Source organism: Platichthys flesus, chromosome 5 (genome assembly GCF_949316205.1).
Source record: "Platichthys flesus chromosome 5, fPlaFle2.1, whole genome shotgun sequence".
In the NCBI taxonomy this organism is placed as follows: Eukaryota; Metazoa; Chordata; class Actinopteri; order Pleuronectiformes; family Pleuronectidae; genus Platichthys; species Platichthys flesus.
The window spans coordinates 12,360,649-12,383,847 of NC_084949.1; the positions used below are offsets into that span (position 1 = coordinate 12,360,649).

At 41.0% G+C, this 23,199-nt stretch overlaps 1 protein-coding gene across 2 annotated transcripts in view; it reads right to left on the reverse strand.

The window, feature by feature from the left end:
* Window positions 1–22,865, reverse strand: part of prkcaa (protein kinase C, alpha, a) — a 127,788-nt gene extending 104,923 nt beyond the window's left edge. The window contains exons 1-2 of one of the 2 annotated variants that reach the window (XM_062387082.1): window positions 22,325–22,865; window positions 19,562–19,593 (exon numbers count right to left, since the gene is read on the reverse strand). In XM_062387082.1, the coding sequence (XP_062243066.1) occupies window positions 19,562–19,593; window positions 22,325–22,491 (199 nt within the window). In that variant the 5' untranslated portion in view covers window positions 22,492–22,865. The remainder of the gene's footprint in view (window positions 1–19,561; window positions 19,594–22,324) is intronic. The other variant, XM_062387083.1, reaches the window with a different exon arrangement.
* Window positions 22,866–23,199: the final 334 nt, after the last annotated feature.

Below are 23,199 nucleotides of genomic sequence, written 5' to 3' on the forward strand. Positions count from 1 at the left end.
AGAGTCATACAGACAGTAAACAACAGAGATGGCAAGAAGCTGTAAGCTTGGCTAAAAGACAGACACAGCTGTCCACTTTGTGCAGGAGCCCAGGAGTGCAGGATACACACACACAATAACACACACATGCACACACCAGTTAGACGTCTTTTCAGACTCATGACAGGAACACCTCTCATGCCTGAATAAACAGCTCTAACACCTTTTTCCCCCTCACAGTGTATCTACACTATGAGTCATTCCTGAAGGGCAACTATCAAATGCTGACTCACAGTGTGGACAACAACAAGTGCTCTCATATTTATTTATTTGTTATAGAGTCTCGTTTGCTTTTCAGTGAACCCATAAACACAAATAAATGATCCGTGATTCAGTGTCATCCAGCGGGTCCCTGATGAGAAACGGTGATCCAACTATAGTGAGACTGGTGTAAGTGAAAGGTAATAGCTCTGACATCATGAGAAACCACTGCCAAGATACAGTAATCATGTTTCTAAACAGTCCATTTATTCATTTGTTGTTCCACTTACATGTTGACATGAGGTGGACAGCAAATTAATGGGGATTCCAAAGTGATAAGACAAGGAATCATTAGCTTGAGTCACTCTAAGTTTCTTTTTAAAAGAAAAAGGAACATCTAAACTTAGACTTTGTAAGCAGAAACCAAATATGCTTTTCGGAAATCTAGAATCTTTCCCCAAACAGATGAATTTGTGTGTGTTGGAGTTGTTTCCTGTTGATAGTTTGGAATTTTTTGTTTTCAGTCCAAACAACTGACCACTGTTTTTGTTGAGGTATCTCAGTGCATCTGAATGGAAACTGGACTCATCCCAAGTGAATAAAAGAGTTCAAACAAGCCACTCTAAACATGGATATTAAGGCTGCTTTGCCTCAAGGAGGGTCACTCTGGGTCGGGGGTTGTGTTGAGGATGGCGCTGTTTCAAAGAAACTTGGTTATCAGGTCACTGTCAAAGATCTTGAAGGGGAAAACATGGTCTCGGACTTTTGGTTGGTGTGTTGACTACCTCTTCTTTTCCTCTGTACTACTGCCTCGGCCAAGGATTGTATATATTCATATTTTGGGTAGGTGGTTTGTTGGCTGATCGGTTGGTTAGCTGGTCAGTTGCATGGTTGGTTGGTTGGTTGGTTAGTTGGTTGGTAGGTTGGTTTGTTGGTTCGTCGGTTAGTAGTTGGATGGAAGGATTAAAAAAAACTACTGATGGGGCCTTTGAATGGGAGGAACCCTTTTAAATTTGGTGCGGATGCATGGGTTTTTTATTGGTATCCTTCCTCAACTGCTTTACAACAAATCAATCAGACCATTTAATCTTATTTTTGTTATGTCTACTACACAAACTAGACACTTATATATATAAAGGATTGTTCAGCATTGATATTTTCCAAAGGTTTACAGTCATTGTCATATTCGTCTCCCCCTTTTATACTTTGCTTTCACTTTGCTGAGTTTTTAATGGATTTCCATTAGTCAACCATGTACCAAAATGATCATGTTTTGTAATTTGTAATCCCCTCTCGCTATTGTGTTTCAAAAAACTTCCAGGCTTTACATTAAGTACATTCAAAGTACTAAAAACAAAGAGGTTTTACGCTAAATTTGTTTATCAAACCCTTTCAATTCATTAAAATCTTAGGACAGGATTATTTTTCCCCATTTACCTCTAAAAGCCTTTTCCATGTGCTCACTGAGGCCAGGGTAGCATTAGCGATGATCTGCATGTTGATACAAGTTTAACAGTTGGGTCAATTTTGCCTTCCGCACACGTCTACTGAGAAAAAAAACATTGTTTTTTTTATGTTGACAATATGAAATCTCATCTTGTCTTTGTGCAAACGGATTATAAAGCACTGTGTGATCTGTGCCGGGATTAACTAAGGCATTTAAGTGATCTATTAAAGGAGTAAAGGAAACATTTTAGAAGAGGATTGTAAAATCATTTTGTGACAGGATTAACAGTTTGAACACAGCAAAAAGGAATTTGATTTAATGTGTTAAAAAGCAACTCTGAACTGTAAAGCAACTGCAGAGGTGCAATGAGAAGAATGTCACATCCTCCTGCAGTGTTTCATTTAATTATTATTGTCTCAGGGATTTATGGTTATAACTTTTACAAGTTTCTCTCCCCCAATAAAAAATCATAAGCAAAATGTTGTGTAAGCGTTAACCCTGACAGGGTAAAATCCCATGGTACAACATTATGATTTGTGCCATAAATGTATAGATCATTAACTTGTGTGTTACTCATTAACCCATTCTAATCTAATGCTCGCAATAAATCAATCCACTGCTTTGAAAAACAATCAGCACTGTGAAACCTGTATATTCAGACAGAAATCTGAACACACCGGATAATCATTAATCCAATAAGCTAAGTTTATTCAGTGTCCAACAGGAGGATCTGTGTCATTTTGACAAAGGTTCTCAGTGAAAAGCTGTAAAACCCAAGAGCTTACAAGCTGATAAGGAATTCAACATGTCTCTCCCCCCCTCCCCATAAAAAACACACAATCTTATCTGCATTGATTTATAGATCCTGTTAAATTAAAGTGAAGTTACACACACAGGCGATGGAGGTGGGCAGGATGAAAAGCAAAAGGGTGAATATTTCAATCACGTTTTTCAATGAAACAACTGTCAGAGTTTAGAAATGTTATCAGGTGTTTTTTCATGTGCTTCAGTTTGAACTTTGAAAATGGCAATGCTTTGATTTAGTAATTAACGGTCAACCAATGACAAAGAAAGCAAACAGAGGCTATGAAGGCAGTAGCGCAAGTAATTTATACAAGCTGTAAATTTTCAATGTTGTCTGATAGTACAAGTTCCTATTCAAACTCCATTTAGCCATACACCCCTGAAATTATGAATACAAAATAGAATCAATGATTTTGTCTTCTGGTATTTCTTGTTTTTATTCTGAGTATGTGAAACATTCTGTCTGCAATGACATACTGTATATGTTTACTCTGGCATTAGCTAACACACAAGTTGTTGCTTCCATTTAAATTCTGAACCGTGTTGCAACATACAGTATTTGTATTCATCCGTCATTGGATGCATTGAAAAAGTGATCAATGTCATTGCTTCGGTGAACAATCCAGTTTCTCAGCCCTGTGACATTCAAGCTCTGTATTAGCCACCTTGGCATTTAGTCCTAAAACATGGTGTAAATTACGCTGTTTCAAGTCAAATATGGATTTCGGGGCTTATGGACTTAAGGATGACACCACACAAGTGTATTGATTCAGCTAATACACTGTTTACCACTGACACTCCAAATGTGTTTTGTGGACTCAAACACCTCATCCACCTTTATCGGCAGAGAGGTGAGTAGATAACATGGGAATTTTCATTTCTTGGTGAACATCCCTTTAAGTGGGCCTGTTGATGATGTTTCTAGCCCGCGATGGACGCAAAACTGAAAAAAAATGAAATCCAAATGTGTCAGTATGAAAAAGAGGTGCCCAACACGTGGAGGACAGCGAAGTAGATGTCAACATGGAAAGAGAACAACAAGCTCTTCGCGACGCCAGTGTTGATGCGCTGTAAACAAATACCACATGATTTCTCTACTGAGATTTGGTTTAACAAACTATGAAGATTTGCACACTAAACATCAGCTGGTGAGGGCTTAGCAGAAAAGAACTGAAAATGAATATATTATTGTTCAGTTCTTACAACCAAATATTGCCAAAACTGGAAGAGCAAATATGGTTCATGAAGACACCAGACCCAGTCAATTCAAATAAGGAGGACACAGTGTGTACACGGCGCTCCCTTTTCTTGCAGATACACGACTGAAAGGTTAACACAGAGAGTGGTTAAACACAGGGGATAGAATCAGACCATGTGTCGACTGGCTTTTCATTGACAACCAGGAGAGACGGACCCGAGCAAATCAATACTTAGTGCTTAACTCTGCTACCGGGACAACAGCCCTTTTTTGAAGATAGAGGTTTCAAGAGTGCTTGTGTACGAGCGCTAATAGTTGCATGCAGCTCCTATTGTGGGAAGATCTGGGATCACATCCAAAAGATAAAACCCTTTGTAAAACAGTGAGCCCTCAGCACCGATTTTTTTTTTCTATTGCTCTTTCTTCAGTGCTCTAAAACTATAAATGCAAGAGTGATCACAAGCTGCAAACTGCCACAGTACTTTATGTAGCTCATCACAACCCATGGCCTTACTTGGAAAATAATGTATTAGTTGTGTGCTAATCATTTAATTGGGAGTCAGTACAAGCCTGTAAGTTTGAGCAGCCTTTAATAGCTGGAGGGAATGCAAATTACACCCAAAGGGCCTCCACCAAAACAAGGGTTTAATTTCCATCCTCTACAATGTATTTCAGCTGTACTGAAATATAAATGCCTGTTTTTTGCATTCATCAAATTCCCACTGCAGCAAAAACATCGCTGCTCTAATATCGGACATCCTTTGTGTAACTAAAGTCCAAAAAACATCTCGTCCAGTCTGTGTAATCATCATAAAGTGAGAGTCCCACATCTGTAACTGCCTCTTGACCAATTCTACTTCCTCTGCCTTTTGTTCATCATACGAGCCCTTCTAGAGCTCTTCCATTAGATAATGCCATTATCACAACAAAACTCAAGGCAATTAAATGCAGATTACACTATGATTCAGAGTCTGGTGCATTAGTCTGTGCTCCATCACAGAGCATCTAATACACCTCTAATGCATTCAGACACTAATATCCCTCTCTAATCCTTGGTAATGTTCGGTACTGCACCTCCCCACGGATTAACCAAACCCTCTCAGTTTTAAATGCATTCTGATCCGTACCCAGAGTGGCGTGTACCTCTGGAAGGTACACCTTCTCTCCGAAAAGCAGCATTTTTATGAACGTGCATTATTCTCCCTTGGTAGGTAATCTGCAAGGGGGAAATTCAGGTCATCCCTTTCCAGACTGACTTTGTGTTGTGGTTGATTTGAATTTTGAGTGAGATTACAATTTTTGTAACACTACAGATCATATCAATACAAACTTCACATAACATAACACAACATATTTTCGCACATATACTGAAGCTTTATATCTTCCTCAAACTTCACCACAGACAGAACATGAAGGGGATCGATATAAGATTTGGTGAAAATGTTAAGAATGGGACAAAAAAACGAATTGTATTACTGATGTATGAGAATAAAAAAAAAAACATATCTAATGTTACATAGCCTGTCTTTGGCCATGTTATATGCATAAATGAAGACAACACATTAATGTCTGCCTTTGAAACACATAAGTGCTGTACAGAGGCTACTTAGATGGACTAAGGAGAGAATTAATGCAGAACCTGTTTTGATTTCACAGCCTAAACATTTCAGCTGTATTGTCTTTAATATTCAACGACAATGTTAATGTTGTTAACGTTGACAAGCCTCAGTTTTAAAAAGCAATGGAAGTTTAATAGTCCCACAAGATTACCCAATGGATAACCTCAAGTATCCTCCTCACAAAGAAAAGGTTCTAAGTTTCTGTTCCAGCGGAGCATTTCTGTGTTGTTAGCATGTTCACCCCATGTCTGCATGGGTCCAACAACATGCAGCTTAGGTTAACTGCAGACTCTCAAATGTGCAACCTTGTGATCATATTTAAAGCCATTTTTCCAAATAATGCTCCAGTGTTAAGGAGTACAAAGTTGCATTAACATAACTAATGTAAGACATGTATGAACTATTGTGTATATATATAATGAAAGTACCATAAGCTATCAGTATTTCACTCATGATATTTGTGGATTGATATTACTTGTAGTAATCATTTACTAATACAAAAATATTGATGATTAATCAATAATAATTATAATTAGCTGAAGCATTCATAATTAGCCTTCATATATTCCTTAATGTTTTCCCAGATGAGTTCCAGATGCTGTTACTGTACACTGCAGTTGTTTTTAATATTTCAATATGATGGGGAAAAGTGCAGCATAAGAACACACTTGCAGCACCAGCTCTAGAGTAAAGACAGGGGCAAACAAACTGTTCACCACTGCAACATTCACAAAGTGTCCTTTAAGACCTGTCACAACCACCATGATCAACAGCCAGAGGAATTCAATTGTTATTCAGCCAGAAGCATTAGCATGAACCTTGTTATGATTTCCCCACTCATGTTACCCCTGCATCACAGAGCTATAAGCATGATCAGTATAAACAGAACTACGGAGAGATAAACATACAGACTGGGAACGTCTACCAGTTGTAAATAAAAGGCTGGAGATTCATGAGCTCAAAGAGAAAAGAGTTGCAATCCTCGTCATTCTATGGCACACAGGCTTAAGAGCTGATGGAGCACAGCGTAATGGTATTGGGTCTCCATTAGAACCAAAGCAAGGCTTTGGTTTTGCACGACCAGAAAGCTACAGCTGTTGCTGCTGCTCTTTCCCCTCTGTTTGTGCATTTTTATCTAAAATTGATGAAATTTGCCATTTACACTACATTTCACCCAAAGGCCCTCATGCATGTGTTCATTAGTTCCTCTGGATCATCAGTTATGCAACACAATGTCCTTACAACTTGTAGCTGTGGTGTGGGGTATAGGGCTAAAAGGTGAAAGGAAGGATGGAAGGAAGGAAGTAAAAAATAGGGTGCACTATCTCAGGAGGTGAAGCAGTAACTACATATGGCTGGCTTCACCTCTATGCATATCAAGGGCTCTGTAGTCAAACTCCTGGAGAGTTTCCCATGGTTATGGGCTCCGGGAGTTCTTCATAGAGAACAAGCGCTCGCCTCTTCTCGCTATGGCTGCTATGCAAACTGTCTGTTATGTGAACAGTTCAGAGGACACGGCCTGGCAGAGTTTGCTGATGTGGTCAAGAAGTCCGCTGGTGAGATTCATGCTCAGATGCCGAAAGCTCCGGACATTGTTGGACTGTCTTGGCTGCCATGTCTCTTCAATATCACATGGAGGTCAGGGATAGCACTTGTTTAGAGGCAGACTGTGGTGGTGGTTCCCATTTTCAAAATGCGGTGCCAGAGAATGTGCTTCAATTGTATGGGTACCACACAAGTTCTGATCAACTGTTGAACCTCAGATTAAGGAAGAACAATGCAGTTGCTAGCCACTCTTCTTGTGCTAGCCATGGAAGAGTGGACGGGCTCTTAGTCTCTGCAGCACTGCTTCTTCCTGACAGAAGGAGCCCGTAGAGATTGCTCTGTTTCTCATTTGGATTCCACCTTGGCACCTTCCTATGGTTGTCTTCCTGGCACATCCAACTGGGAGGAGACCCTGGGGTTGAACTGCCGGGAAGGATTAAATGTCCCATCTGGTCCTGTACACCTCTGTATCCCCTAGGAGGAGCTGGGAAATGTTGCTGGGGAGAGGGACATCTGGTAAACCCTGCTTAGCCTGATGCCACTGTGACCTGACCTTGGATAAACGGAAGAAAAAATGGATGGAAAGGCCATCGGACTGCTGGACATCTTGATTAAACTGTAGCCTAAGTGATCCACACTGCTCTTTTCATGCAGATTTCCACTTCATCGCATCTAAGGCAAGGGGATAGTAAGTGGCAGTGGAAGTAAATACTGGTTATTTCACCCAAGAAGTGACCAGGTAATACTTCCACCACAAAGTATGTGGCAGAAGAATATCATCATTGGGTTGTCCTCTGAAGTACATTAAGGTCTCTATCTGTATATTCATCTAGAAGTTACTTTTCCAGGATGTCCACCTGTGCAATGGACGATCATGTGTGTTCTTCAATGCTCCTTACATAGGTCTACAAGATAAGATCAACCGACAGAAAACATAAAAAGGAAAATAACCACAGAATTGAATGCATAATAACTGAGAAACAAAGCAGAAACCATGAAAAAAGTGAAATAATGAAACCAGAATAACAAATCAAACCTCTTTATATGGATTAAGTTCACTCAACCCTTTCAGGCAGCACATGTTAACATATGGACCTAAATGACTTAAAACCAATCTGCTTGTGTGTGTGTCAGTACGTCTTTGCACATCCCTGCATTTGTTTATGTGTAAACTGGAGCAAACTAATACAGCAGAATGGAAAAACATATGTATGCGGCTGGTGATGAGCAAGAAAATGAAATCTATCATCATCCGGATTATTCAATACTCTAATCTGTAATCCACAAGTGACTTGAGTGCCAGCAATATGGCATTTTTACCATGTTGTAATGCACAGGGAGGGGGGCAAGCATAGAAGGAGGGAAAAGACTCGAGGCTCCGAGTCATGAGGTTAGATGAAGAATATGGGAGGTTGCGCGTCATTCACATACAATTCAACCCACACATCAAATAAAAACAGAGGACCCTGTTCTTACCATATTCACTTGTCTTTGACTCAGCCAGACAAAAACACATTCTGTCCTCCATTGGTTTTAAACACCCACATCCTTTCACACGCTGCTCCTTCTTTAACGACGGAGAAGAGGGTTTTGCTCAATACGATTTTTGATGTCTTTATGTCAAGCAAATGAAATGAATGCTATTAATTAAAGCTGAAAATCTATACATCCTACAGCCTGAGAGCCACAATAATATGGTTGATGATTCTTAATAGGTAATGGTCCTGACGTTGACCCCGGGGGGGGGGATCTCCGAAGAACTCCTGAATAAGAATGTGTTCTTTGTGTTTTAGGCTTTTTAACTAATGTGTTCTCGTGTGATTTCAGGCGGTGGTGTGGTGGTTCTGCAACAAGAAGGTTGCCGGTTCAAATCCCACTCTTCCCCATCTGCATGCCGAAGTGTCCTTGGCAAGATACTGAACCACTAAATGGCCCCTCATAAATGTTGAGTGTAATAATTGTAAGTCGCTTTGGACAAAAGCGTCAGCCAAATGACATGTCATGTCATGTCAAGATCGCCAGCCACCGGAAAATGGCAAAACAAAACTTTGTTTAACTGCAGAGGCCAACATGAGGTCTGTGGCAAACTGAGAGGCAGACAATTCAGCTTAGGCACTCTGAGGACACTGCAGTCTGGTCTATTTTTCATACAGACAGATGTTGTGAACTGTGTGTCGATGTTACGGCACAGATTTAGGAAGTGCAGGGAAGATCTGCTCCCTGCTACTCACATCCAGCACTGACGTTAATCCCAGTGAGTGGGTTCACATCCTACGAGCAAATGACAGAACAGGTGGTTCCCTTCACAAAACAATTTAAACACAGAAATAGGGTTTTAATCAAGTAAAAGCCACCATTTGTTAAGCACCCATTAGGCACCTATGATACCGTTCTGTCCCCCTGTGACATTACCATCAACCATCCGAAAGTAGATTTAACCTTGTAACCATAGACGTGGCTTTAATCATCTAAATGGATGATGTTAAAACTGCTGCAGTGGTCGGTTTAATAGGTCAGAACTAGCCTAACTACCACAAATGTGCATTCTAAAAGGACATTGTATCTCCAGGGATAATGTGTCCTGACATCGGCTTTGTGTTAGCTTCACATGTGATTGTGAGCGACCGTTCTGTTGTTTCCATTTGCCCACAGCATTGCCTCATCTCCTTTAAATGCAGTTATGTTCCCACACTTCCCTGAGTGCTGTTTCAACGAGACCCAAACAAATCACCAAGACGGCTGCAATACGTGTAGGTAGAGACAGCAACGTGTAAGACTTTCCACTCAAGAAAAAGACAGTCACGGGCCCTTAATGCAAATGAACAAGGGTTTGTGGCTGTATTGCATTATGTTGTATAAAGTACACTGCTGCTGTCGGTGCAGAAAGAAAAAATCCCAGACGATTCTTTTGTTTCTTTTTTATATGCGTGCTCAGTGCTTCTGTGAAACAGTGAGTCATAAAATAGACCAATTCTATATCAGTCTTGGGAAACACTCATGACTTACTGATAATAAACAGTGTCACATATTTGTATGGCAGTTACATGTTTTATGGTTGTCCATAACCAAAGACTTTACAACCCTGGAACCGAAAACTGAAAATCATTTCCCATGATAACCATGACAAATTTATATTCAGGCCCCGTCGAACGAGCTACAACAAATAAATATCAACTGTTAAGATCATGGATTTGTTACAGGGGGGAAGCAATAAGAGCAGAGAGTTTGGCTCAACGTGCTGCATCTGCATGGACTCAACCTGAGTGGATTGTGACCGAGCTGCCAAACGCTTCCTCCTGCAGAAGCTCTAGGTTTCAGGAGCAAACACAGAGCAGATGCCAAGAGACAAAGCTGCTGGCAAGGTTTTTCCTTTCATCTTACTTTGGACGGGTACACTTTCTACTCAACGGCAATGTCTTTCACATGCTTCAATACAGGCATACACTCATTCACACATAAAACAGCTTTGGAAATCGAGTAAGTTTCATCAACGGTCACAAAAAATGTATCTGGGATCTGTTGTTTAAAACTAAGGTTGTGCACAGTTGATACTATAAGAAGGGAGTGCAGCAGCTAAAATGGCCATTTTGAGATACTGTTGTGCTGGTTTCCATTAAATGCCACACTCCTCTAATGGAGGCTAATGAGAGATACTCCACATGGTTCAAATTATCCCAACAGTGGGACCGTAAAACACAAAACAGCTGTAAAAAAACCCTCATAATGTTTTTCCATAGCTGTGTCTTTCAATGGACAGCAAGAGACAGATAACTCTGGCCGTCCAATCTCCATGTGACATTGAGATGACAGCAGGGACGCGGACGTCATCCCACCTGGGACTGCTCCGTCAGTCCCCTTCCTGCACTCAAATCCCCCTCATCAAACTGTGAAACAGATTTGGGCAACATCATGACAGCATGCAATCAGGAACTGATCGTGGCTCTATTATCTCAAGACATGCAGGTGCCGGGGGATGCATTTCACCCCATGCTGGAACCTTCCTGTGCCAAGAGAAAAGCAGATTTGCATCAACGTGTCTCCCGGGTCTCCATGGAAGCCCAGAAGGTAATCTAATACAACCTCGGAAGCATGGAGAGAGCCACTGCAGCGAGAGGGCAACAAGCATCACAACACCCTTTCAAACGTTTGACTCCACATCAATGCTCAGTAAAGAGCAATATTTTTACCGGATGCTCATTCTGTAAGCACTAGGATTTACACATTCCAGCTAATTCCTTCAGGGCTGAAAAAATATGATAAACAGCAGCATTTCCCTGTGCAAACACCAGTGTATACAATGCCAAACACGTAAGAGATATGAGGCACATTCTGAAGCATATTCCTCCGAGATGCATGGTGGAAATTCAGCTGATAAATAATGCAGACCCCATGATGGATTTGTCTAATCTTAATACAGTTGGTCTGAATTGATTTTCGAGGAAGCGGGGAGAGAGACGAGAGGTTTTCAGGGAAGTCCAAAGTGGTTGGACACTTTCTTTGGCAAAGCAGCCTCTGATCAGGAGCCAGCCAGAGCATCCAAATCACACTTCAATGTTTTCATTAAGGCTTTATTCCTCTTAGGCCTAATGACAAAACATACAATTGAGAAATATGTGTAAAACCATTACTCTCCACAACAACTTGTACCTGTTTAGCCCAATCCTCACATCGATTTTTTTTCACACTCCTGCATCTCAAAAACACATAATCCTCTGGTGCAGATTTATACAAACCGAAAACACTGACAACACTGACAGTTTACAGCATCCAGCATTCCAGAGACAACACAGTCGTCCAAATAGCCATAAGCTCAATTTTATTCTTAAGAGCAAATCTACAGCTTGATTGTTATGTAAAAGCACCTGGGCCAAAACTAGAAAATCTTTCAAACAAGTTAGACATGTTAGCTTGGTTAAAGGAGACATTGTTTTTTTTTTCTGTTTTTCTTCCCTCTAGCGTGTTCTAGGTTTGTTGTGCTTTATTTAAATGTCAGTAGTAGTCTGGGAACATCTCACCCAGGTAGAGCGAGAGCAGGGACTGACAGTTCCACAGTGTGCTGGAAGCTGTTGACCAATGACGACAGAGTGGGCGAGCTGGCCAATCAGCGCACTCTGGGCTTTATGGGGGGGGGGGGGGGCCTTAAAGGGACAGGAGCTAAAAGGATTAATGACAGTGGACAGTGATGCATTTTCTGAACCTGAACCTGAACATCAGCATATCGTGTCTCCTTTACGTACAGAGCACTGCCCAAGACCTCCTTGGATTCATGTATTGGTTGTAAGCTGATGCTGCTTCCCAAATGCATCTCTCTCCGTAGACCAGCCAGACAAAAAGGAGCAGCACCATGAGGTTGTTTGAGAGCTTTCGTGGCTTTAGTTAGTTTTTTCCCTGTGGACTATGTGCCAGTGAGTTCCCTGCCTCCAGGACATGTACCGTAATCATTTCACATAAATATCACCACCAGCGAGTAGAAACCCATTGTCTCATTAATGTTGACTTTTAAGAAAAAAATATTTCAGTTTTTCCTTGAAAAAATGAAATCATAACAGGCTATCAGTTTACTGCTTTGTCCTTTAACTGACTGAACTGGATTTGAGAGTGTGCCTAAGGTCATCTCTGTGTACAAGAAAAATAAACTAAATCTTTAAAAATAGCTTCCAGTGGATATAAGGGAAGTTATCTCCTCTCGTCCATATATCAATCTGCTGTGTTCAAATGTCTGTAACAAGAAGAAATGACAATACTCCAAATGGTGCAAAATACAGAAATGTGCTGAAATAAAAAAAAAATGGGTGAAAGTTTCGTGATTCGTCTAACTTGGTGGGGCATTCATTTTATGTTTTGAGAAAGAAAATAAAGAAGAGGAAAAATCAGCCACATTAGCATGGTTTGTCACAAAGTTGCTTGGATCTGCACAACTTTGTCTATAACATGCATGTTCCCAGACAAATGTGTACGTAATCACACGGTGGCCATCTTTAAAACAACCTCATGTAAACAGAAACGACGCTATGCATAGCAGCGGATATCTTCAGGGGGCCGAGGAGCCACTCTTAATATAGTCTGCCATGAACTCGGCCCCCTTCCCTCTCTGCCTCATAAACACACATGTGCACACACACTTTCACACATGTGCCACGGTTCTTCTTCTCTGCTCTGCTCCATTTCAAGCTGGGTTTTTTTCAACCATGATTTGTATTCGAGCGTTGGGTCTAAAGAGGATCAAGCATGAAGCAGCTGGAACATGTTAACCCTGAGACGTGCAGCATCGCTGTATCAGCAGAGCAATAACAGCATAAACCAAATACCTGCATCTTCTTCTCTGCTCCTCCAACAGGAGATGACAGGATAAGAATGTGTTTGTTTACAAAGACAGAATTGACGTAGTTATATAGGAGCAACCCCATGCGCTGCCGGTCAGGGCAGAGTGTACTGGCAAAGAGCCGGAGAAATGACAGAGGACAAGCAGAGAAAAAAAAAAATACTGTGGAAAACCGATATAGTGATCACGGATATAGATCAACCATTTATATGGATCAAAAAGACAGACTTGTTCCTAAACATATCCTGCCTCTGTCATTAATTTACTGCTTCTGTCTGTGTCTCTATCATTAGCGCTGCCCACTGCCAACTGAACCGAGCAAAACCGAGCCTGCCCCGCCATCTCCTCCAGCTCTTCATTCATTGTGTAAGTTTACAAAGTCTAATATTTTTACCAAGTCTTAGTTTACACGTGTCCAATGACACTGTTTGTGTGAATATGTGTGTGGGTGTGTGTGTGTCTCAGCGTGTGAGACTAGCTGAATTGACAAATTGATGCATACAAAGCTATCAAGAAAGATTTAATCATTAAAGAAAAGTATTGATCATTATGTGATGATCAGTATTTATATTGTGGTGTCCTTTCAAAAGTTTATGTGTGTTTGTGTGCCTATGCGAGTGCGCAATATTTGATGTGTTACTTTCACCCTCCCTGTCATAAAGAAGCCTGGCAATTCGGTTTACAGTAATCAACTGTTTATTGTCATAATTTTGGCCCAGGACCAACATGATCACTATGAGCGGCTTCCACTGTAGATGCAAAGAGAGATGAAAAGATTGAAAAACAAAGAAAGCTGGTAGCACACCTGCTAATGTTGCATATTCAGCTGGTCAGCATCAAAGCCGGCGGCCTTGAATCTGCGTCTTTGTTCTGACGCTTTACAACAGAAGTGGGGGGGAAAGCGACAGAGGTGATGGCACGGACAAAGGCACACACAATGAGGTGGTAGAGATGAAGAGGCACATGTGGCAGAGTAGTCTGTGGTTTCACAGTCATAACTGAGCCTGGGGGCTCACAGTGACTACAGTAAACTGATCTTCATGTCTCCGTCGCAAATCTCTCCTCCTCAGAATCGAGGATTAAATGATAAATCACACTAAAGCCTTTCATGGCTGAAATTATTACAGGAATGATAAAAGAAGCATACGCGTTTTCTGTATGAAAACTTGCACCACTTCCCTGTATACGTGTGGGTTAATTAAATACTTAAACTAACAAATTTGGAAAAAATATACAAATAGCTATTTAAATATATAAGCCTACATGTCATCTGGACCTGAAATACCTACAAAAACTATCACTGATTGTGTTTTTTTGGGAGAAACATTCAACTCCTGTGGTAAAAGGAACTAGTCACACTACAAACAGTGTACGGGGAATGGAAGACAGAGTCTTTGGCTTTTGCTCCCAGAGGCTAATTCTTCTCCTATATATTGTGTCTCTTGCAACGTTTGAGAGTGGGGTTTTGTTTTGAGCACTGGACGGTTCTCTAGTGGCTCTCATTCGTAGACGCTCTCTGTACTGTTTGACATGATTCTTGTGTGGTGGTGGTATTGTTTGTGGGTGTTGTTGTGGTAAGCACATTCTTTGGGTCTGTGACTTGTTAACCACATCCATGAGACAGAAGAAGCCCCTCTCAAGACAAACGCTCCTTGTTATGTCTTGGCTGATGGGAGTCCTTCTCCTTTTTGGATTTACCCCTTTCTTGTGATGCATTCATGTTGCTGTTGTTTTTAACTTTCATTACTAAATCAATATACCAATTTACAATGGCAGGCAGGCGAACATGTGCCAAAAATTACATAACAAGGGTCAAAACGTCATCACCATTGATCTGCGTATGCCCTCGCTTCATTTGTATGGCTGGACATCACGCCCTCTCTTTTTGGAGGCCAAAGCAAATCTCATTAGTTTCTCCTCTTGGGCATCGGAGAACACAGAAAATGCCAAGGTAGGATTAATTTTGCTAAGGTCCACCAATAAATGTACAATCCATTGAGGAACTCTTAGGTCCTCAAGGAAATCTTCTGCGTTATGAGGAACAGAAAATGAGCGTTGCCACAGGAATACCAAGAACATTACCATCTGTGTTGATTCCTTTCTCTTCTCACATCGTTTTACCTTCCTCCTCCAGACATTTTGAAATAACAAAGCTGCAGTCTACTAATGTATTTTTACTGTAATTTGACCAATGACGTTTTGAGCCAAAGTTGTACAATCTCAGAAACGATTTCCTGCTTCATGTCCAGATGAGATACAAGAAGGAGCATTAGCTGAGTTCGATGGACTAAAAATCTTGTTATTAATAAAATCTGATACAGGATCAAACCGCAGGATAGAGTGTTCTACTAATGGATTTGTGTTTTAAGCCTACAGTCGCAGGACGTAATGGCCTCATGATACCAACAACATCCAGTTAATCCTCAGTTGTACTCGTTTGGGATATGGACTCAATAGTTGTTTGAATCATACTCCGCTTGGAGCCTACTTGAAGGACACTTTCCATACATCAGTGTGTAGTAGTTGGTATTTATATATTTCAAGTATGTGCACTTCAAATCATAACAAAATTATGACATCCATGCAAGAAGAAGAATAGCTGCTCTGTTGGCTGAATTGTAGATGTGAAGGCGGCGCCGATCGCCTCACACAGCCTCTTCCATTGTGGTGTAACAGAGCTCATGTACAGTTAGTGCCCAGCTTTGTACAGATGGGGTCAAAATGGTGGGTACACTCTCCAAAACATCCTCAGATGAAAAAATGTCAAAAGGTCATTCTGACCCATGAGTATTTGTGAATCTACGGATCATCTCCTGCCTCCTGCATAAGATTCTCACACGACACCTCTCACCTGATTATTCTGGGCATTTTACCATTACTGTAAACATGTCTGACCTGGACGAACACCTCCTGCATTCCTCATATGTGAAAGGCAAACTTCAAAGTTCATGTCTGAAAAGGTGTGTGCTCAAATACCATTGAAGCATGCACTAGACCCCCAAATATATAAGAAGAACGGCTCAACTATGAATGTGTTCAGCTGAACGAAGCTGGTCACAGAGCAGGATTACACTGTCAGATTAAATGCTTGGCAAATCAGATCTTCAAGAATCGAAATCCAATTGAGAAGCCCTGACCCACCGCCCTGACCCACCGTTTCCAAAGAACGTCATTCTGTCCAGAATGTCACTTCAATAGTGATTTGAGATACGCCTCTGCATGAACTGATGGCAGCAGGCCAGAGCCTTGAAATACGACTCCACAAGAAAAGTGTCCATGAGACGACAGGCAGACTGTTCACAATGACGATACCATCTCGAAAGGTTGTTTCTGACAGGCTTGTTTGTTTCCACAACATTAACGTTGCTCTAAAATGCAATGCAAGTGTCATGTTGACTGCGGTTTGATTTCTTCCCCTGCATCTAAACAGGTTCATGTAAATAACCTGATGATTTGAATGCCCAACTAAATATCCTCACATCACATGGTCCAGTACAGTGTCGTTGGCAAGGCGACAACTGACAATTTTCATTAACTTCCTGCATTAACTGATTTATGATTTTTGTTTATAAATAGCCAACATTGCCCATCACAAATTACCAAAGGGCAAGTTGATAAAGTCCCAAATCCCAGAGTATCAATTACATTCTCTGGGATTTTGACTATAAAAATAACTTAAATTATAAACTGTTCATCAAAAAAGAGACTTATTTTCTATTAATGGAAACGACTTAATCCAATGATTAACAATTTCAGCTTTAATTATCAGTTTGAGATGACACCTTCGTTAAAAAAACACAAGCATAAAAAACGACAGCCTCCAGCTGACAGCACTATAAACTATGCATGTGCCGTAACACCTTCTGAGCCCACCTTATTCTTGGAAAAGGGACATTTAACAGGGCTGAAAAATGAAATGTCACTCTAGTTACAGAAATGCCACTCTCCAGTTTATCACTTTGTCATTTTTTAAGTATTGACAGGCCTGCTCTCTCTTTCTCCACTGGAGGACCTGACCCCCATATTTATAGAAGCTTCGGTTTAATAATTTATGTCTAAGCAGATACTGTATTATAAAGTGGGGACCTTTCCCTCTTTGAAAAGCTGCAGTGTAACCAATCACCTTTCTCCAGATAAGGCCGGCATTATTTATTTAAGAGGCCCAGGCATGGATTTATGGTGGGAGAAAAATGAATGGGTTTCAATGCGGCTGTGTTTTAAACAACAAGAGAAAAATCACAGCAGAGCACAGGTTGTTCTGTTTTATGCAGCGCTCCTTTCTCTGGCGTCCTTGTAATCATTAAATGTATAATCTCAAGTATCAAAGGCTGTGATAGTAACAATGACGGAGGATGAGATAGAGGAAGGCTGGGGGGTTGACAGACACGCTGATGAAAATGTCAGCTCATGCAAAAACATGCTAAGGTGTCAACACTCCGACATCTTGGACTGACTCACTGCTGAGCCTGGTTTCACCCGAGCGAGAGCAGGATGCATCTCACCTCAGTGAGGGGAGATCACACAGACGAGTGGGTGTCGGGCTGTCGATGGATTCACATGCAGACGCGGGTTAATACACTTGCTCCAAAACTGCATGTTAAACAATTTAAAGGTCCAGTCAGACACAGGAAACACGATGAATCATGTGAGTGTGTTTGTATGATGAGTAATGATTCAGTAAATACCTCTGTGTGTCTCACTCAATCCAACACTCTCAAGAGACTGGAGATCATTGAGATCAAATGTCATCCGCAACCAAGTGTTTATCTTTAAGTCTCCAACAGAGCGAGACTGTCTCCTGTGCTACATAACAGCTCACTAAGTAGGAATCGATCCACAATGCTTCCAATAAAGTCTTTCACTGGATATACATTTCTGCTGTTTGGACTCTCCAGATGACAGACACTACATCACCATCTGATAAAAACTATGTTGACAAGTATAGTCAAGAGAAACCTTCCACAAAATCAAGCTTTAATTTAATTTCCATTGGTCCGGGAGGGTTTTCAAATGCAAGAATTGAAAACGCAAAATGTTGGAGAAACCACTGTATCAAAATTATATGAACAAATTTCACAGAACAGATCTCTAACTTAGTGTTTTAACCCATTGACGTGCTGTGTGTGTGACGCTCTTTGCTCTGCTGTTAACCGCTGTTTCTACTCATCACTGGCCTGTTAAAACATCCATACAGTTTAGCATCCTCAGCAGGGGGCCCGGTATAGGCATAAACTTAGGAGATACTGTTTTCGCTGTGTGAGTTCATGTGACTAGCATATAGCTCTCAGCAGGCAGACAGACCACAGGTTAAAACCGGAAATGGTCCAAAACTATAATCTGGAGATACAGTGTGTTCCCAAGTAATATGCAAGCAGATGTAGAGATTTTTTACAAACCTTTAATTCAGAGATTTCTCTTTGGACTGTACGCAAAGGAAAATCCAAATCTCACTCTAACCTTTCAATGTCACTTGTGCTGTATATGCTTAACAGACAGGTGTTGTATATACAGAAGAGACAGATGTGGGAAAACAGTGCAAAAGTGTCTGGACTTTGACATCATCTGCTACCTGGGCACTCGCAGCCAGAGTCCGACTTTGGCAAGCCCCAAAGTTTCCACATCAGATGAGGAATCCTGGGAGTTGATGCATGCTGAAACTCAAAATGGCAGGTTGATTGAAAATCAACCTCCAGCGTGAGGTTGGTGACATGGGAGCTCGATGTGAACCGCGACATCTTCCCTTATTTGTGCAAATTTGTGCTTGGTCTCTCACGTCTGATCCTTCACTTTCTGTTCCATCTTTTCTAAAACACCTGTCATCCCTCGGCCTTCAGCTCATGATCAACTAACACTCACTGAGCCTTAACGACAGGCCAGCTTTTACTGAGCGGAAGCAGTTAACACCACATTTGACTCCATTTATCTAACCGAGTACCAAGCAACAAGCTCAAAGAGGCCGCTTGGAGTGTAATATAGCTGTGGTCTCTCTTTATATGAGACCACAGAGACAAACAACATACACATGAAATGAAAAACATAGTTAGGCTCATTTCCTTCTGGCCGCACGATTAAGATACATTCACAGACCATTAGAGATCCTTTTCCTGTGTTAGCTTTCAAAGGGAAATGGAGCAGGTGTCTTTGCAGCATACACCACAGAAGAGAGATTTAAATGAAAGGGTTTGTGTGACAGCAACAGTCCATCTAACCCTAATCCTAATGTAAATACCACAAGATGTGCACACTTGAAAAAAACACTAACCTTTTAAACAGCTTATACATAACACACACACAGACTCACCGACACACACACACACACACACAGGTGCTCACAGCTCTCATAATATTTGAATGAGTCACATCGGGTAAGTCAGTTGGCTTTTTACCTTGGCACTGGAATCCTTGTTTTCCGAATCCCCTGTGAAAACAAAGAATGAAGAATTCAATATGTATTCTCTCATGTGTGTCTTGAATGTACTTAGTAAACCCAGCCATTCCCACAGAGATATGTTTGTTCATTCCATGGAAAGGGTGTTGTATAGAGTGCACGCAACCACTGAACCAGAGAAGTGCATTCAATCCACCAAATCAAAAAAATAAACATTGAAAAACTAATTTCATGTCAACTTTACGACAACAGTTTGTGTTTATCACATTTTTTTAGTACGACTTAAAGCACAATGATAATACTTCAGTACACACAGTGATATTCTAGACTCGAGTGTTCCTCCAACCTCATGCTCACAGTGTTAGGGAAGGCCCTTCCTTTCCCAGTAGGACAACAATGCCGCTATGCACAAAGCCACATCCATGAGGAAATGGTTTTCTGAGCTTTGGCATGGGGGAATTTTACTGATCAGCTGTGAGCTTCAGCCACAATCAACACCTTTAGAATAAAGTTACTTTTGTTTTTAATGTCTATTTAATGATTTTATCGTTTTCACTTTTTGCTATAATGTTTCTCATGTTATTTTATTTTTAACGTATTTGTTTGTAATTTTTTCATATTTAAATTTAAATTCAATCAAAATGTTATCATAACAATATTATATTGAATTATTAACTCTTTATTTTGTATATCTATTATATAAAATATCTAAGTTATTCTAGTATTGTATTTGTATTATTTTATGTATTTTCTGTCTGTATTTTTTGTATATTTTTTAATCTCATATATTGAGTCATGTTGGGTACTTTTGCTTGTATAGTTGATTTTTTACCTTGAACCACATGCTTACTGTACGAAATGTACTTTACAGTAGAAATAAACTTGACTTGAATGAAACTGTGGGACGAATACTGAAAATGACCTATGGAAATTCCAGAACTTGTTAATAATAACAGGGGCTGCATTTGGCAGGGCAGGGGTCAAGCTGTAAAACCGTCGAGGTCATAAGCTAGCAGCAATAAAAGGATCTGAGATCAGCCTCTCACCTGCACCCACAGGGGCCTGTAACTGTAAGTGCATCGCAGGTTTGTACCTCTCACAGTGAACAGACTATTAAGTTGATGATACTCTACAAATAAAACATTTAAATCACCTCAAGCTAAAGTGGAGACAAAGTCTGAGAGGTGATCACTGTGTTCCAGACTCTGAGGAGTGGAGGGATTCTGCATGTAACAGTGAGAAACTCAAGCTTAGTCACACTTTCCGTAACATTTGTCTCTCTTTCCATGGAAAGAACTGTGGCACAAAGGCATCCTGTGCATATATTGAAACATTTCACTGCAGAAGAAGGTGAAGTGTTTTTTCCACTGAGGCTCTGCGCTGCCAGTGAAGCTGCACAAGTTCTGAAGAGTTTCTCATCAATAACCGCTCGAGTTACCCAGTAAGTACCAAAAAAAACTGTGGCTTTAGATGGAGGCTTTTTAAGCTTCAGAGATGAGGAAACCTATTAGTCATCCAAAGACCTTAAACAGGTCCAACCTCTGCAGGCACGCCTCCGGGTTGAGAAGGCACCTGAGAGAGTGGCTCTTGATCTGCGTGTGGTTAAAGAATAACCTTCCATTTTTTTCTACTTCCTTTCAACACCAATTCAGATGCAGAAATTGGGTTTGTGGGTTCCATCATACAGAAAAAGTGTAACTACAGGAAACCCAGAAAAAAGTATGTATTTCACCTACGTGCCAGATATGGGAAAATGGGTCAACATGGTGCTAAATAGTCAAATATACAAATTTGAAGCCCGGCGCATAAATATGGTGAATGTGTTATTGAAATGATCATAAAAGACAAATTTTATGTGTAAAATATGTGTAAAATATTCTGTAGGCTGGGATTAAAAAAAATACCCACCTGTCATGCCATATGCATTAAAGGGATAGTTCACCCAAAAATGAAAATTCACTCATTATCTACTCACCATTATGGCGACTCAAAACGTCATAATTTACACTGTGTTTTTAGCCTCAAAGTCCACTGTTGTCCTCCTGGGGAGCAGCGTCCCAAAGGGGTTCACAGAGGACATATAGGCTAAAACATGGTGTAAACTTAAGTAGAATTTGAATGAGACTTGGAGCAGTATGGAATATTATTTTTTTACGTTTGAAGAAGTGGTCGCCATCTACTTCAATTGTATTGTATTTGGCTGCAACGCTGTTCACCCCTGAAACTCCACAAGTGTCTTGTGGACTCAAACACTTCACCCGCCCCTCCACCGGCAGAGTGGTGAGTGGATAACGAGTGAATTTTCATTTTTCTGTGAACTATCCCTTTAACACAGCCAATATTATCCAAAAATAGATGTTGAAAAGGACAATATGTCCCCAAGCCGCTAACTGTAATATATGTATATCATCCTCAATTATTAATATGATGTTTCGTGTCTAATTTGTTTGTTTTTAATGTTTTTAAATGAGCTAATCACTGGGAATTTCCAGGAAAATCCAGACAATCCCCAGCCTACAATGTGTAGTGATCCTGACACTGACAGCAGCAGGACTCCTCCCATGTGTCACACAGCCCGAGCACGTCTCCACCGTTTGGGGCTGAAACTGCTTTTTAGAGAGTCGACTCTGCCAGATGTGAGCAGGCTGCAGGACCGAGAAGGAAAAAGTTCGCCCTGAAGTTACATCATCCCCTCAAGTTGTGTGCAGAGAGCAACAGCAGCAGGCAGGGGGTGGAGGAGGTGTCGAGGCGGAAGACTCACCAGATGAAGTCGGTGCAGTGGCTGCAGAAAGTCGGCTGCTTGAAGAACCGAGCGATGAACTTGTGGTCCTTCACCTCGTGGACGTTCTTCTGCCTCAGCGCTCCTTTGCGGGCGAAGCGATTCGCTACTTCCCCGGTGGACGACTCGTTGAAACTTCCATCGGCCATGTCCCCCCGCTGGTGCTCGATCAACGATACAGCCTGGTTCGATCCCCTGTCCGGACGTGTTGCTGCTGCTGCTGCTGCTTCTCAGGCGGAGGAGACGCGCTCGGACTCGGGGTGTGGAGCCAGCAGAGAGCGGAGCGGCGGTGCTCACCGGAGACACCGGACCTACGGAGTGTGTGTGTGCGTGAGAGAGTGTGTGTGTGTGTGTGAGAGCGAGGGCTTCCCTGACTGTACACACCACTGAGCTGCTCCACTGACAGCTCCGTGCCACAAGCCAGTCATGTTAGAGAGCACGTCCGGTAACGCCTTCAGAGTAAAAGACTCTTTGTCTCGCTCTTCTCATCCAGATGTTATTGATCACATATAATAATAACTATAAAACAAGCTATAATAATAATGAGGGTATTTATTTTTGTTATTATTATAATTTGTATAATTATTATTATTATTCAGAACCACAGTAACAAGGTGCTTTACAAAAACTAAAATCATCTCTTGAATGAATTATGACGAGTAGAATTAGTTCTTGACCTTATTTGTAAAGTACCTTGATATTATGTATATTATCATTTCGTGCTATAAAAATAAAATACAATTTTAATAATTAATGACTTCGTTTTTTCCAATATTTACACATGAATCCTGGGCCTTATTTAGCTTCAGATCCACACCTGATCAATTCATCAGTTTAATCAAGGGTGTGAACCAAAG